The sequence below is a fragment of the Hippocampus guttulatus genome, chromosome 1 (assembly GCF_054856545.1).
Source record: "Hippocampus guttulatus isolate MCC_2025c chromosome 1, RoL_Hgut_1.0, whole genome shotgun sequence".
NCBI classification, from domain to species: Eukaryota; Metazoa; Chordata; class Actinopteri; order Syngnathiformes; family Syngnathidae; genus Hippocampus; species Hippocampus guttulatus.
The window spans coordinates 27789988-27804520 of NC_141261.1; the positions used below are offsets into that span (position 1 = coordinate 27789988).

The following is a 14533-nucleotide window of genomic DNA, read 5'->3' on the forward strand; positions in this document are numbered from 1 at the left end:
CATTTTAAGATCTCAGTCTGAGGCGAGATCATAAAAAAAGAGAGCTCCACGTGGACGGGATCAGTCACCTTGGCACTGTGTTCAGTGGGCCATAAGCACAAATGGAGATAGTATTTTTTAACTGAGACAGCGGGAGTCTAATGACACTTGGCTGGGGAATTAAGAGCTTGAATCGCTCCGGCGATAAAAAAAGTACAGGGAAAGGACCAAAAGCATATGTCCCCAATCACTTTTGGGAGCATGTTTTCTTTTTTTCAAAAAATATTTATCTATTTATTTATTTGATCTGGAACAGAGCTTATGGCGCTGAGAGGCCGCAGCACCTTTTCCATCATTTCAAGCCAGAGGGGGAATTTCATCTCTCTCCAGTTTTCTTTCCAAGGACATTTGTCATTGAACACTCTACAAAAGTTTCTTCCAAAAAGACTCTTGTAAAACAAAACAAGACAAGAGTAGTGAGGAAAAGTCAGTTTTCGGTGAAAGAACAAGCCAGGCGCGCTCCTAAAAGGCTGGGGACAAAGAAAGTTTTTATATTTTTGCGGGCGGGGGGGGGGGGGGTGTTGTTGGCTCTGTAACAGTGCTGTGTGTAGCTCATGAGTTGTCATTTGCATATAGGCAGGAACACACTTTTGAACCCTTTCAATGCACCAAACTTCAAAATGTGCTCATGTGCTACATAATAGGCACTGTCATGATTACTTTTGCGATAACTCATCAGGAAGGCAAGACTAACCCTTTCTTAAGACGGCCTAAACTCAGCGTGCATCCCCAATTAGTGGGCCAAGAATCCAAAGCATTGTGAGTTCTGCTTCAGAATGAGAGTCGACATCCAAGGATCAAAACGTGATGTGGCTGTGAATGTTCGGCCGCCACGAGACGTCAAGATGTACTGTACTACCAATCACAGCAAGGCTGTTTTCATATTCACGTTAAAAAGAACAGTAATTCAATCAGCGCAAAGGTTATTTAAATATTGAATATCAATGAGAAATCCAGCCGTCTCATCTGGCAGGTGTTTTTGAACAACTAGAATAGCTTGAAAAGTACATTCTGGGCATTTCAGACCCAAGTTGTCTTGCAAACCTCAGAGAAGGATACCCCCCCCCCCCCCCCCAAGAAAAAATAACGAAAACGTGAGGCATGGGGCCCTCAAGAAATGCTCTCATGGTTTCAGTAACTAAGACCAACATTTTCTCTTTCTTCCATGAAGGCTGAAAAAGTGGCTCATTGAAGAATAAATATTTACACCCATGTTTTGTAAGTGCCATCATTTTATGTGTACAGTGTATAGACGTCATCAAGCTCAACATGTCCACTCTGCCATAGGGAGACATTCATTTGCATAAAACTCTTTCAGACCTTGAAATATACAACATTTGGGAAACAGTAAACAGTCAGCTTGATGAAGTGAAGGTCCCCCATGTGCTCATTCACTGCCAACATTAGCCAAAAATGTCCACCTTGCCACCGGTCGACACGCACCCGTTTTGCTGTTTGCAGGCAGTTCAAGTGTGGGAGCTTGACCAACATGTATTTCAAACAGCATAATCTCTCACTGCAATACAATTGAAGTTCAATGGAAAATCTCAGCATTTTGGCATGAAACAGGAAAGTCTCAAAGGCACATTTGTCACTGTGAGCAGATCAAACGTTCCGCTGTTTTACAGTCACGCATGTGGAAAGTGCCGTTTGTATGACCCAAAACTTGTGAAGTAAATCAGGAAACCTGCCCAACCCACAAACAAACATAAAATAAATCCAGTGAGTGTCAGACATGTTCATACCTCTCTGTGTCACCAAAATAGACTTGTTAAAGCAGCATGTAAAGATGTCGGCAAGATATGGGCTACCGCGAGCAGCAAACGTGTGACAGGAGTTTCATTTGGTAGTGGGCGCCCCAGCAGAACCGTTGCGCACGCACAAACGGCACAAACACACAGTCAGTCAAGAATGTGACACGAGCGATCAGGAACTTGGCGCTCTGCAGCTTTGCAGCAAATAATTAAGTGGCATTTCTGGGCGCGCTGATAAAAGACGTCTTAAAAATTCCTTACAATTTGCCCCTCGCCTGATATTTCCGTGGAGCAAAATGTTCTTTCTCGGCTCCTAAGCAAGGGTTTCGTCGAAGATGAAAGATTTAGACATTTGCATGAGGCTCTGAACTAAGACTTAGCAAAAGTGCACAGCTGCTCTGCTGTTCTGAGCGGTGTGGGTGGACCGGGGATCCACTGCTGTGTTTTTCTCGCATCATTATTCTCGCCTTTTTTCTTCCCCGCTTCTCACTCCTCAGCTCTGTGACTCAGGCGCAGTGGGGATATAAACAAAAGGAGGTTTGCACTCCTTCACTTTAAAATATACATCAGCAGTGGCACGTCCGCACGATAATGCAGCAGGTTATGGGCTAAATGCACTAAGCCGCAACGTCACCGCCTTCCTTCACTCGTGGAAAGGCTGTCGGATCTCGTAGCGCCACAGAGAGCGCCAGAGAGGCGCAAGAAGGCGGACGGAAGAAACGGCCTTGTGTTTGTTGGACTGAAATCGGCCTCCATCTTTGTCACTCCGAGTTGAATGATTTTGGCCAAGCTCAAATCCATAAAATGCGCCCAGATGGCTACTGAGATTGGACAACGGATTTTCAATCAATTTAACGTATCTTCACTTCGATAATGCCCACTGAAATGCTGCACACAGACAGTCACTCCCTCATCTTGCACTGCTGCCATAGCGACAGGGTTGGAGGCTTTGTAGCCTTTATCGCCCTGACAGAAGTTTGTCTTCACGCAATTGAAGAGAAATGTGCCCTGTTAAAACCGCTCACCGTGCTGTTTAAAATGAGATCAATCAATCTCACGGCACAAAATGAATTTGTTCCAGCCTCCCAACAAATAAATGAATAAATATATTGGAAAAAAATGTAATACTCTTTTTTTTAATGGGAAAAATAGCACTCTATAGTCCAGTACTCATTAAAAAAACATACGGTAATGACATCATTAAAAAGAATACAAATAATTTAACAGTTTTTCATAACAGTAGGCTCTGCTTTGTGTGGATGATCATGTGACCTAACCTGGAAAAAGGTTAGCAGTAGGGATAATCCGATCAATCGGTTGCCGATCATTATCGGTCGATATTTGTGAAGAGGTCGATGAATCTGATCAAAGCCTCTCCAGGCCCCCTGTGTATATACCGGTAATTGTTCTGGTAAGGGATTAAAACATTTTCCCCAAAGTGTTTCTCTTCTTCAACTATGACTTGTATTTAGCTTCGGAAAAGAAGTATACACATGTTCCTGTCTCTACATTCCATTAATGTTTGCCAGCAATGCATGACGCATCACCAATAATGTCGAGGAATTGACACGGGTGTCGGCATTTAAATATGACACACATTCAACTGGTGCGAACAGAGACACAAGGAATAACGTCCTGGAGGCTCGACCATAATACATGCCTGTGGGGTGTTGCTGCATTCTGTTTCATCGGCATCACAACAAGAAAAAGAAAAAAATATATCAAGGATGTAAAAAGTTTAAAAAGAAAAAAATCATCCCCATGAAATCCGTAGTTGTAGCTCTAAAATGGAAAAAATTTACACCGAAATCACATCATCGGTATCAGTGTCAAGAACGTCATTTCTACGTCACGCACAGACGGCGTAAAAGGCGACACGCAGCCAAATAAATAAAAACAATACAACAGACACACACGCACAGCGAGGTGATTGGTGAAATAAAAACAATACCGGACACAGCTCATTGAAGTCTGTGGGACTGAGAGATATACAGTACCACACAATTTAATTTTTTTATGAATTTGGTTTCCATCCTCCAAGCCTGCTCATTTTGTAGGTCATCCTGGCCGCTAAAGGAAGCCGGCTGTTTTGTTTACCTTTTGGTTCCACAGACCGCAACAACATTGTCCCATATGGTTTTTATTTCACCAATCACCACACATCATGCGTGTGTGTGTGTGTGTTTTTGAACTTTATTTAGCAGTGTGCCTACTTGTGCTGCGCTTGCGTGTGCCATAATAAGTCCGTTCTGGACGCTGATTGGCTGTCGCTGGCGCAACGCTGTCAAAGGTTCGCTTCACTGACTGACGGACTTGATTGGGCAGAAATAATGACAAACAATAATGACGGACTGGCGGGCCCGCCGCTGGTGAGTGATGAGTGTTGGAGCAGTGAAATTGACTTACGTGGCCACCACCGCTACTAGCCATGTGAACTGTTTTTTACTGAAAGTCTTAAAAAAGAGTTGACGAATTTAGCAATGACAAAGCACGGTTCCAATAACAATGATGGAGTGATAGCTGACGGACCGGGTGGGCTAAATTTACCGGCACGTCCACCTCTGCCTGTATTGATGTACATTCTCAATTCTTGCTAAAAGTTTAAGCTCATTGCTGTTTGCAGTGGTTCACGTGGTGAACTGTCCTGCAACTATATCAATTTCAACTCTATGCCCCCGTTCACATTGTCCCTGTGATTGACGGGGGACCAGTCCAAGGTCAGCTGGGAGAGATTCCAGCTCCTCGCAGCACTACAAGCAGAAGAGTAAGCAATGTTATCAAGAATGGATTCTAATGGTTTGTTGTTACACCATTTGTAGTGCGTTAATTTTACGATTTAGTCAATTTTCAACGGGATAAACAGGAAGAGCACTAACACACTATTTTTTATTTAGTTCATGCTGCGAATATTATTCTCACCACACATACTCCACATAACATTTGTCATAGGGGAGAGTTATTTTAATGCCAGGCACAGTTGAGCTGCTGTGCGCACCTCTGAAAGTAGGCCAGTTTGGGCAAGCTAATTCACATACTTCTTTTGAATTTTTTTCATTTTTTTATTTTTGAAGAGCTCTTTCTGATCGAAACCATTTTCTAAGGACACAATGTTCTTCAGATGAGCTTCTTATGATCACCGGCTGACACACCAGAACATCTGTAAAGACGCTAGTCTCTCTTGTCTCCGAGTCGCCTTCTATAGGGCTCTCTCCTTCCACTGGCTGTTGCCCTGCAGTGCAGATGTCATTGATAGCCACTGACATTAATTGTTAAGTATGTCATACTCTGTACAGGCCTGAAAAATGCAGAAGATCAAGAGCAGGGTAACCCAGACAACATCAAATAATCCTGAAATCTTACACCGAGCTGGAACTATTGACACACTTTTTTGAAAGTATTTTCCCAAGACTGGCCAATATTATTACATTTCTCCAATTACTTTTTTGGACTCATTTGTGTATACACTAGGGAGAGAAAATAGTTTCAGTTTCAGTCTTGGTGCCGATACTGCACACCTGTACTTGTAAAAACGCTCAGATACTACTTGACCAGGCTGACATCCAGCCAACCTTCAGGGTAGAAGCCAGGCCAGCTGTGTGGCGTTACCTTCAGGATGCGGATGCCACATTCGGCGACAGCGAGTTGTGTACTGTAAAACAGATGACAAACTCTGCTTGGGCGGCAAAGGAGATGTCTGGCATTCGGCAGGTACCAGGTTTTGTGAGCCCAAAATTTACAGTAACTTTTTGTATTCTCAAGAAGCAGCCTTGTACTCGCATTCATTTTTAATCACTTCATTTGGACACATATTGTACACCGGTAACGCGGCGTCCAAATTCTTACTCAAATATATTCACCAGATGCTACATTCTTCTTCGTCCCTTATTTTTGTCTTGCTGCTCTTTTAAACAGTGTTCCCTGGTGTTTAGACTGAGCCACTGGAAAATGGAAATGCCCTTTTTTACAGGCAACATGTAAGTAAAATGTGTGGCAAGACTTGAAGTTGGATGTTAAAATGTCAGTAATGACAACTGTTGATTGTAACTAAATTCATGTTCAAGCAACGTTTGTGTTTTTTGAACAACATTTTGTTGAAATAGGAGACATTTTCATCACAATTACGAGATGGAATGGTGATATCAAGTATTGGTGCGCAAACTGAAGTACTTGGAATTGTATTCGGTCTGAAAAAAGTGGTTATGGAGCATCCTTCGTTTAGACTGTTCATGCAATCAAAACATACATGCCGCCTGTTTCAGACGTTGAATTTTGGCAACACGACTAAGGAACGATTCGAAAGAGCCAAAGGAATGAGGAACAAGTAAATAAGAAGTGATTATGAATGTTGAAAGACCATTTCTGAACCCCCACAATCCTACGTGTTACAATGATTCTTCGCTACTTGTCGCTACTTGTTGTTCGGAACATTTCCTAGAACAACTATTTGTGCCTCAAAGCCGAATGAGGATTGGCATGAAGCAGTGACATGTGGGGAGGAGGTTCATGACTGGCGAGGCACTCACTCCTCTGGAGTCGGATATAAAAATATGAACGCACAGTAGGATTTCTTAATTGAAACATTTGTTTTTAAATATTTTGATTGACAACGTGATCGGAAGAAAAAAAAGTTCAGAACACATCAAATTAATTGCTTTTTGCTGATCTCTTTTTTAAAGTACCGTAAATAGCATTTTGCCTTCCTTTCATATTGTGCCAAAAGCTCAAATGATAAAATTACCCATCATCATGTGTTACCGATCCGCGTGAAAGCCGTAAAAGAGTTTGACGAGTTACGATTAATTTCCTGGAGTCAAACCCCAATAAAAGTGAATGCAAGCTGAACGGAAGTCTGCAATTCGCTGAGGCTTCCGCTCATAGTTAGGTATTTCTATGGGAAGTGCGCCGCGCTTCTCCATCGCATTGCGTCAGCGGAGTTGAGCAATTCCATCTGTCGGCAGCTGCACGATACTTTCCTGGCTCTTTCAGCTGCTTTTCTGGCCGATCAGAATGACTTAATACTGTCTGTCCCTCCCATTCAGTAACTTAATTGAGATAGACTGTTGTATGTGACCATATGCAAAAGATGTGGGATAAAACATATTCTGACGGTATAAAAGTGGAACAGGGAATGTCTCTTGGGTGAGGGCATGCGCCAATAACTGCCTGCATCAATGACTATGTGCGTGGTCGTGTGAAGCATGAAGGATGGTCTAACTCACACTTTTCCCTTTTTACGAATATATTGGAACAGGAAATATGCAAATTCAGCCATTTTACTGATTTCAATGATGAAATCATTGACATTATTGGATTGATAAAGAAAATCAATGGGAAAGCACAGACCAGAAAACTAAAAGTTAGTTTGTTCTCTGCCTCCCTTGCCTGCCCTGAGCGCACATCAAAAGGTAAATGCAATCCACGGTAACATTATATTAGCAGTACCTGCTAATGTATTCAATCAAACATCATTTACGTGACGACAGGAGGAGACTTTAATGTTACTGATGGTAACTTTCAAGGAAAGTCTTGGTGACCGTCTTGGCAACGCCCCCACGCTCCTGCATTAATGAAGAGCACCTTTACAGGGATATACAAACTTCCTTTTTAATTAAGAAAAAAGTGCGATGAGCCGTTTTCTTTCCCTTGCTGCTAATATCCATGCTGATGGGCGTTTTTTTCCCCCAACATGTACCCTTAACCCAGCCATTAACCCATCTCTTTTCTACTGCTTACATGTCGGTTCATATTTAAGTGTTCAGTACATAAATATAAAGAAGAGTGAAAGTCAGCTGCTTCCAAGTCAAGATCATGTATTTTTCATGGCAGTATTGCCATCAAGTATTCAGCAGCGTAGCAAAGGTCAAAGCAGTGGGATCTTTTGTATATTAATCAACAAAAAGCTTGTCTGACTTCAAAACTGTTTGTGGCGCCTCCATCAACGATGTCCTTGAAAGTCAGACTCACCGTTGAAGCTGGAATTGCGGATGTACTTGAGCAGAGTTTTTCCTTCGGCGGACTCCATCTGCGGACAGACGCCAGGGTGGTCGGGACACAAGTCCCTCTGCATGTTGTGCAGCGCGTGGGCCATGGCGTACACCGCATCGATCACAAACTGCACCTTCCCTTCCTGCTCATACTTGGAGTCAATCCCGATGCGTTCTTGGCCTGTGGGAAGAGGGCCAGGCGCTAGTAAATGCAGCACAAACCATCCGACGTTACGTCAGCGCCCGTTGTCGTCTCCGCTTTCAATTCCTTCCTCAGTTCCTTCCTCTTTATCATTTGCTGGCAGTACGTTAAAGTGTGATTTTGAGGGAATTACACCCAAACGGGACAATGCGGCAGAGTCAATGAAGGAGTCGTCTTTAGTTCCCAAACGCAGAAATTGCCAAATTTCAGGCTGCGCCGTTTGTGACTGAGCCAGGAGATTGCACTAATGTGCTGTTCTACATAATAATGGGCTGCTAACAATGGGCCTCATTGGTGCCATCAACAAGGTGATAAAAATCACCATGAACTTTAGAAACACACTTCTCTGCACTGGCTTCGTGCTCTTTTACGCTGCACTGCCCTTTGACTATGGCTTGCTGTAAAGGTTTTGCCTCATGTCGTTCATACACAGCATGAATATTTAAATGTCCAACCTGCCGCTGGATTCTTTCCAGATCCGGTGATGCCACTGACAGAATGTGACCGGCATCAACACCCGAAAAGGGCCCATTTTACTAAGATCGCAGGTAGCGAGCGCGCAATTGCATGTTGAGCCAGATTGTGTGCGGCGTTGGTGACCGTGCTGCGTGTCATTCAGGTTACGTGCACACAGCAGGACATGATGGCCAATTCAGATTTGAGTTAAATCCAAACTTTTCACGCAGTGGCGAGAATTGCTGACGTAAGTCTCGAGGCCCGAGCTTGCCGACTTTACCTGCAAAACTATTTGCTAAATAATGACATGAAAAAGGCACAGATGTTAATTGTTGTTTCACATGGAATGAAATAAAGTCAAATGCAAAAGTAAGACTGTTACTCTTCACAACTTTGCAGATTCAAAGGCAATCGTGACTGAGACACACTGATACATGTCCGATTGATAACCACAAAGGAAAGAAGCCGGGGTCGTTTTTAAATCAAACAATGGAATTGTTCTGTCACATACGGGCAAAAAAAATATGAATTGACCTCGCTTATCATCTCCTAAGAATCCAAATAGTGGCCGCGAATTTGCATGTAGACAGACGGTAATGAGGATTTAGGAGGTCACAATAAATGTGCAAAATGGAGAGTCTGTAGTGATGGAACTGTGTTAGTGGAAGAGGCAAAGAAATCGCTACAGAAAATAAATATATCGCTCCGGTGACTTTTGGGAAGTCAGCGACTGTACAAAAGCCATGTTTTATTTGATTTAACCTCACCCGAGTGCCTTTGAATTGAATGCGTCGTCGTGTTACCTGACATTCCATTCAAAATTCAGGACAACACACCACACAGCACACGGTATTTAACGACGCAAAATCAGCCGTTGCAATTTGTCGCAGGTTTGATGAGTGCTAAATTAACCCAAATATTCCGGCACAGTGAACTGTGGGGCAATATTAACTGTTTGACAATCCTGAGCGCGCCAGCGCCAGGATCAGCTTGCACGTCGTTCGCGTGAGCCATCAAAATTGCCCCCGTTTTGTCATGTGCACATTCTAAATCAGCCACAATGGCTCCTAGTGGCACGTTGTTACACTTGCAACATTCATTCATTCATTTTCCGATCCGCTTATCCTCACAAGGGTCGCGAGGGGTGCAGGAGCCTATCCCAGCTGTCTTCGGGCAGTCGGCGGGGGACACCCTGAACCGGTTGCCAGCCAATCGCAGGGCACACAGAGACGAACAACCATCCGTGCTCACACTCACACCAAGGGACAATTTGGAGTGTTCAATCAGCCTGCTTTGGAATGTGGGAGGAAACCGGAGTACCCGGAGAAAACCCATGCACAGAACATGCAAACTCCACACAGGGAGGCCGGAGCTAGAATTGAACCCGGTACCTCTGCACTGTGAGGTCAACGTGCTAACCATTGGACCATCGGGCCGCCTACACTTGCAACATATTATCAAAAATTAATCTGTCCGATACAAACAAACATTTTACCGTCGGGAAAAGGAAACATCGGGCCTCAACACAAAAGTATCTGTATGATTTTGTTTGACTGCAGATGCTAACGGGACGCAGCAGATTTGCTTAACAGGAGGTCAAAAACAATCATCGTTGACATTTCACTCCATTACTCACAACTTAACATAATACAGCCAACAAGCATCAAAAAAATAAGCATAGGGTGACCTATATGCACGCTCTTTCAATGCACAAGCTTCCTGTTCTTGATGTGACGTTCACAAATAAGACCTGACTTGAGATATGAAGAAAGAAACTATCAAAACAGTCGCATGGCCTTCATCGTTACAAAAGGCATTCTTAGCTGGATCGAGAGAAGAATAAAAGTCATTTACAATAATTTCACGGTGGGTTTGTGGGGTGCGCGGCGTGGACGTGCATCTTTTATCTTTGACACACGATGAAATACCCCGCATGGTACATGAGAAAGGAAACCAAATCCTTGGGCAAACATTCATTTGTGACACAGCGGCCTAAGCGTCAACGTGTATGCAGGCACGCAAGATTAATACAGCGTCCCACATTACCGTCATCACCCACATAGATAATGAATGTCGCACCATGCCTGTCAAACCGTTGGCACCCTGAGTTTAAGTAATATGAGCATGCATCACAACACTACCATTACAGCCACCACAAAGACGGTATTACAACAAATACGGGGGCATAATAAGTAGTCATTCTGCTTGCTGTCATTTCCACTGTAATTTCAAACCCAAATAAAGCGGACTCCTGCCGAACTGAGCTGATCCATCGCCTCAGGGAATCTAACGTGCGCTACTGAAAAATTTCAAGACGGATGTTTAGAAAGCAGGTCCTCGGGCGTAAGGCAAAATATTAATGAATGAGAGGACAGGCACACCCTGGGAAATTCAACAAGAATATCTTAAAATGAAGCGAAGGAACAAACAGCATACTGCTGCCAGCTTGCCTGCCTGCATATAGAACACATGACATGACGTCATTCTATTTCGTGACCAACTAGCGTCTTGAAAATCATTTAGGAGAAAAATAAATGGCCGACTGCGTAATAACGGGAGAGCCGCACCTCCGTCACTGCCATGGCAACACTCAATCAACATTAGTGGTGTGTAATACCGGTGGGCCATCCAGGACACTCCCTTTAAATCAACGCATGTTCTCAATGCATTCATTGCATCTGAAGCCTCTCTCTTTTGTTCGACCGAGGCTTCTCATCATCAACTTTTCAACAAAGTGACTTCAAAGGAAATTACTCCTCAGTCACAAAGCGTTTCTTATATAGTGCTGTGCAAAAGACACGGCTGGCTTCCTTTTCATTGCATTCCTTTTGACAGAAAAAGTGATATAATTGAGGATTCCATTCCATTCAGGTTTTATAGAAGCAGGTCCCTGCGAGTTCACATTTTTGTGTGTGTGTGTTTTTTTTTCTTAATTGTATTGCATTTAGTAGAGCTGTCGGGACCAATAATCATGGTCCAATCACGTCATTTTTAGCTAAGTGGCACTGGCTCATGCAGTGCAGAGAGGCTTGTGTTCAAAATCGGCGCAAGCTTTTGTGCTGGTCCGCAGCTCATTAAGAAAAATCGAGGCACGGAGGGAGACGCGGAAATATTTTGCTTACGACTGACAGCCAGCGAAACTTAATAAAATACATTACAAGCCAAACCAGGTCTGTGTGACGAAACGGCAACAGCAGACTTCAAAAAGCGACAGGTTAGCAAGTGTGACGCATTGTAAGACATACCTTCAAATAGAAGTTTGAATCCTTTTTTGACATGCAAGCTTGTGCCCCAGTGGTTGCAATTGGCGAGTCAATTATTCAATAATGTTGTTTATGGATGAGCAGAGTCGAGAACTAAGCACCAATATATGTTCTGATTGCATTGCTGGGGATCTGACTCAATATTGTCTGATACTCAAGACCACTGGTGTCAAACTCAAGGCCCGGGGGCCAGATTTGGCCCACCACATAATTTTATGTGGCTCGTGAAAGCAGCTCAAATATGTCAACTTCCATGATCCTTTCTAAAATGTCAACCAAAATTTTGAATTCTCATATGTAATAAATAAGATATACATTCTATAAGCATTTTCTTGTTACCAAACCCCTCATGATAGTAACTTAAACAATAATTGAATCAACAGTTATGCGTGACTTCTCTATATGGTTTCAGTCATAACAGCCCTCCAAGTGAAATGGTAACTAAAATGTGGCCCGGGCCATAAACGAGTTTGACACCCCCGCTCAAGACCAAGTGATTTGACTGATTGGGACGCAAATAAAATAAAATAAAATAAAAAAAAGCAGTCGGCACATCCCTGCTATTCAATAGAATACACTTAACTTTCTCTTAGACAGCTTAAAAACAGGTTCTGAGGTCCATTTCATAGCATGTTATAGAAGTATAAATATTCATAAACCTGATATTCTTCAAATGCAGCGTTCAAAAGAAATTGCGTGAAAGATATCAATTAAAACTACTTGCTGTTTTGATGTGACATTGTAGTGTATTAGAATGTTGGGGATTCATTGTAGAAATTTTCAGGGTGCTTTAAAATGGTCTTTTCTCAACCCCCCCCCCCCCAAAAATATATACAGTATATATACATGTATATATATTTTTTACGATCATTAGAGTATCGTCTTTAAAAGATGCATTGTAATAACAACAAAGGCAATGATGGATATATACATCGTCGCATGCTGACCTAATTCAAATGAATATGTATGCCATCCACAATGAGAGGAGGGCCTAATATGATGAACTACTTCCCGTCCTCGGCGACGCACAGAAGCAGAAAAGACACACAGCGCAATAACTTCTTAAAGGGATCAAATCCACACTTCCAAGTGAAACATTGACGTCAACCTGACACATATCAATTATTCAACGCACCAAATGATCACGATAATGTGGATAAACAGCCTACCACCATCACGAGGGAACGGAAAGAAAACGTCCAGAAGAGTTGCAGGATATTTGTCACAGGAGCAGGCGGCGTAAATATAATATGACCAAGACACGTGACGTGATGCGTTCTTATTATTCCAGTAATAACTCTGCGTCAACCCCCCCAGGCACAAACATTTTGGCTGCATTGAGAGGGAGCCAATAGCATGTCAGTGCTTTATCTGCAGCTTCTAATGCAAAGCAGCTTTGAACGATTACGACCAAAATGGTGATCACGATTATATTTTATCAATATCAAAATCATGATTCACAGTTATTCATTAACTCAGCGAAAACATTTGGATTTTTATTGCACCACTTTTCAACAAACAAACTGTCAATAGTTTTCATCGCAACGGGAGACTTTATAATGAATGGATTGTCATTTTAGAATGACAAATGAAGTCTCTCATCCAATCCACAGAATTGACTTTAGTCTCCCGCGGCAAGGTGTGTTCACTTGTTCATTGAGGCAGTTGAAGGGAGCCTTAGCCATGCTTTTGCCCCCGGTGGTTGGTTGATTACTGGTTGAAGACGTTATTGATTAAATATGTAGCAGAGCCTGCATTTTAAATGTAAATATCGCTGACGATCACTTTAATTTAAACGCAGCGGCGAAAATTACAATTAGAATTCCGAATTAATTTCACAGCCCTCATGCAAAGTCATGCCAAACTCAAAACGTGAAACATGACAAAAAGGTACACACACACACACACACACACACACACACACACACACACACACACACACACTTGATTAGTCTTTCATTTCAGACACCCCTTGCTGTGATTGTGTGTTGCAGAAACAATAGCAAGGTACCTGTGCATTTACGACTGGTATCTTCTTTCTTGGATGCGCTGAGAAGCCTGCAGTCAAAGTACTCCTCCCAGAATTCAGCAAACCAAACGTTCCTACGATTGTTCTCCAGGGTGAGCGCAGTAAAGTATTCATCAAACCCTGGGAAGAGAGGAAAGAAGAGCGAGCCTCAGTTCCGGCCCAATTATGGTCCAATTCATACTGCGGGAAATGAAATGCAGCAGTGCGGTGGTGACAGAACGGTTCTGGCCAGCAGGTATTGGCGGTTGCTGGTTAGCAAGTGCCACCTCATCAAACCTTGGCTGTGGCTGTCTATTTTTCTTTTGAAGCCCTGTGAAACTCAAATCACTTTCGTCTTCTGAGGAAGTGCACTAATTAAATAAATAAAGAACTCAATAATAGGGGCTGCAAAATGGATAGCACGGGAAGTATAAATGGTGCCACAGCCTCTTGCCTGGAGCTGAAAAGCCCCGATGGTACTGAAGTGGTTCCTTCACCTCACCGAAGCTGCCGGCGATGGTTGAAAGCATGCGCCGCGTATTAAAGTTAGGGTTATTTTAACTTTTTTTAATGGAGCGTTTGCATGACAGAAAGGCTGTTACAACCAAGGGCTCTCTTTTTTAGAGCAACCTTTTCCACCGATTGTGGCTCAAAATCCTAAAATGACAGAATTGACAATTGCTCTTTTCCCATCACTTGGATCACAAAGATATTTCTGCATTTCATTTCACACATTCAAGTCTCCGTTGGCTTCCTCATTATTGTGTCATACATCATCTGAGGCGTGGGTGGGAACGACTAATGGAACCCGGATGATTCATATCAAT

The 14533-nt window shown here is 42.9% G+C and overlaps 1 protein-coding gene across 1 annotated transcript in view; it reads right to left on the reverse strand.

Moving 5' to 3' along the window:
- grm7 (glutamate metabotropic receptor 7) overlaps positions 1-14533 on the reverse strand; it is a 133584-nt gene that overhangs the window by 44138 nt on the left and 74913 nt on the right. Inside the window, exons 5-6 of the mRNA XM_086124321.1 lie at positions 13710-13847; positions 7758-7958 (exon numbers count right to left, since the gene is read on the reverse strand). Coding sequence (XP_085980447.1) covers positions 7758-7958; positions 13710-13847 — 339 coding nt within the window. The remainder of the gene's footprint in view (positions 1-7757; positions 7959-13709; positions 13848-14533) is intronic.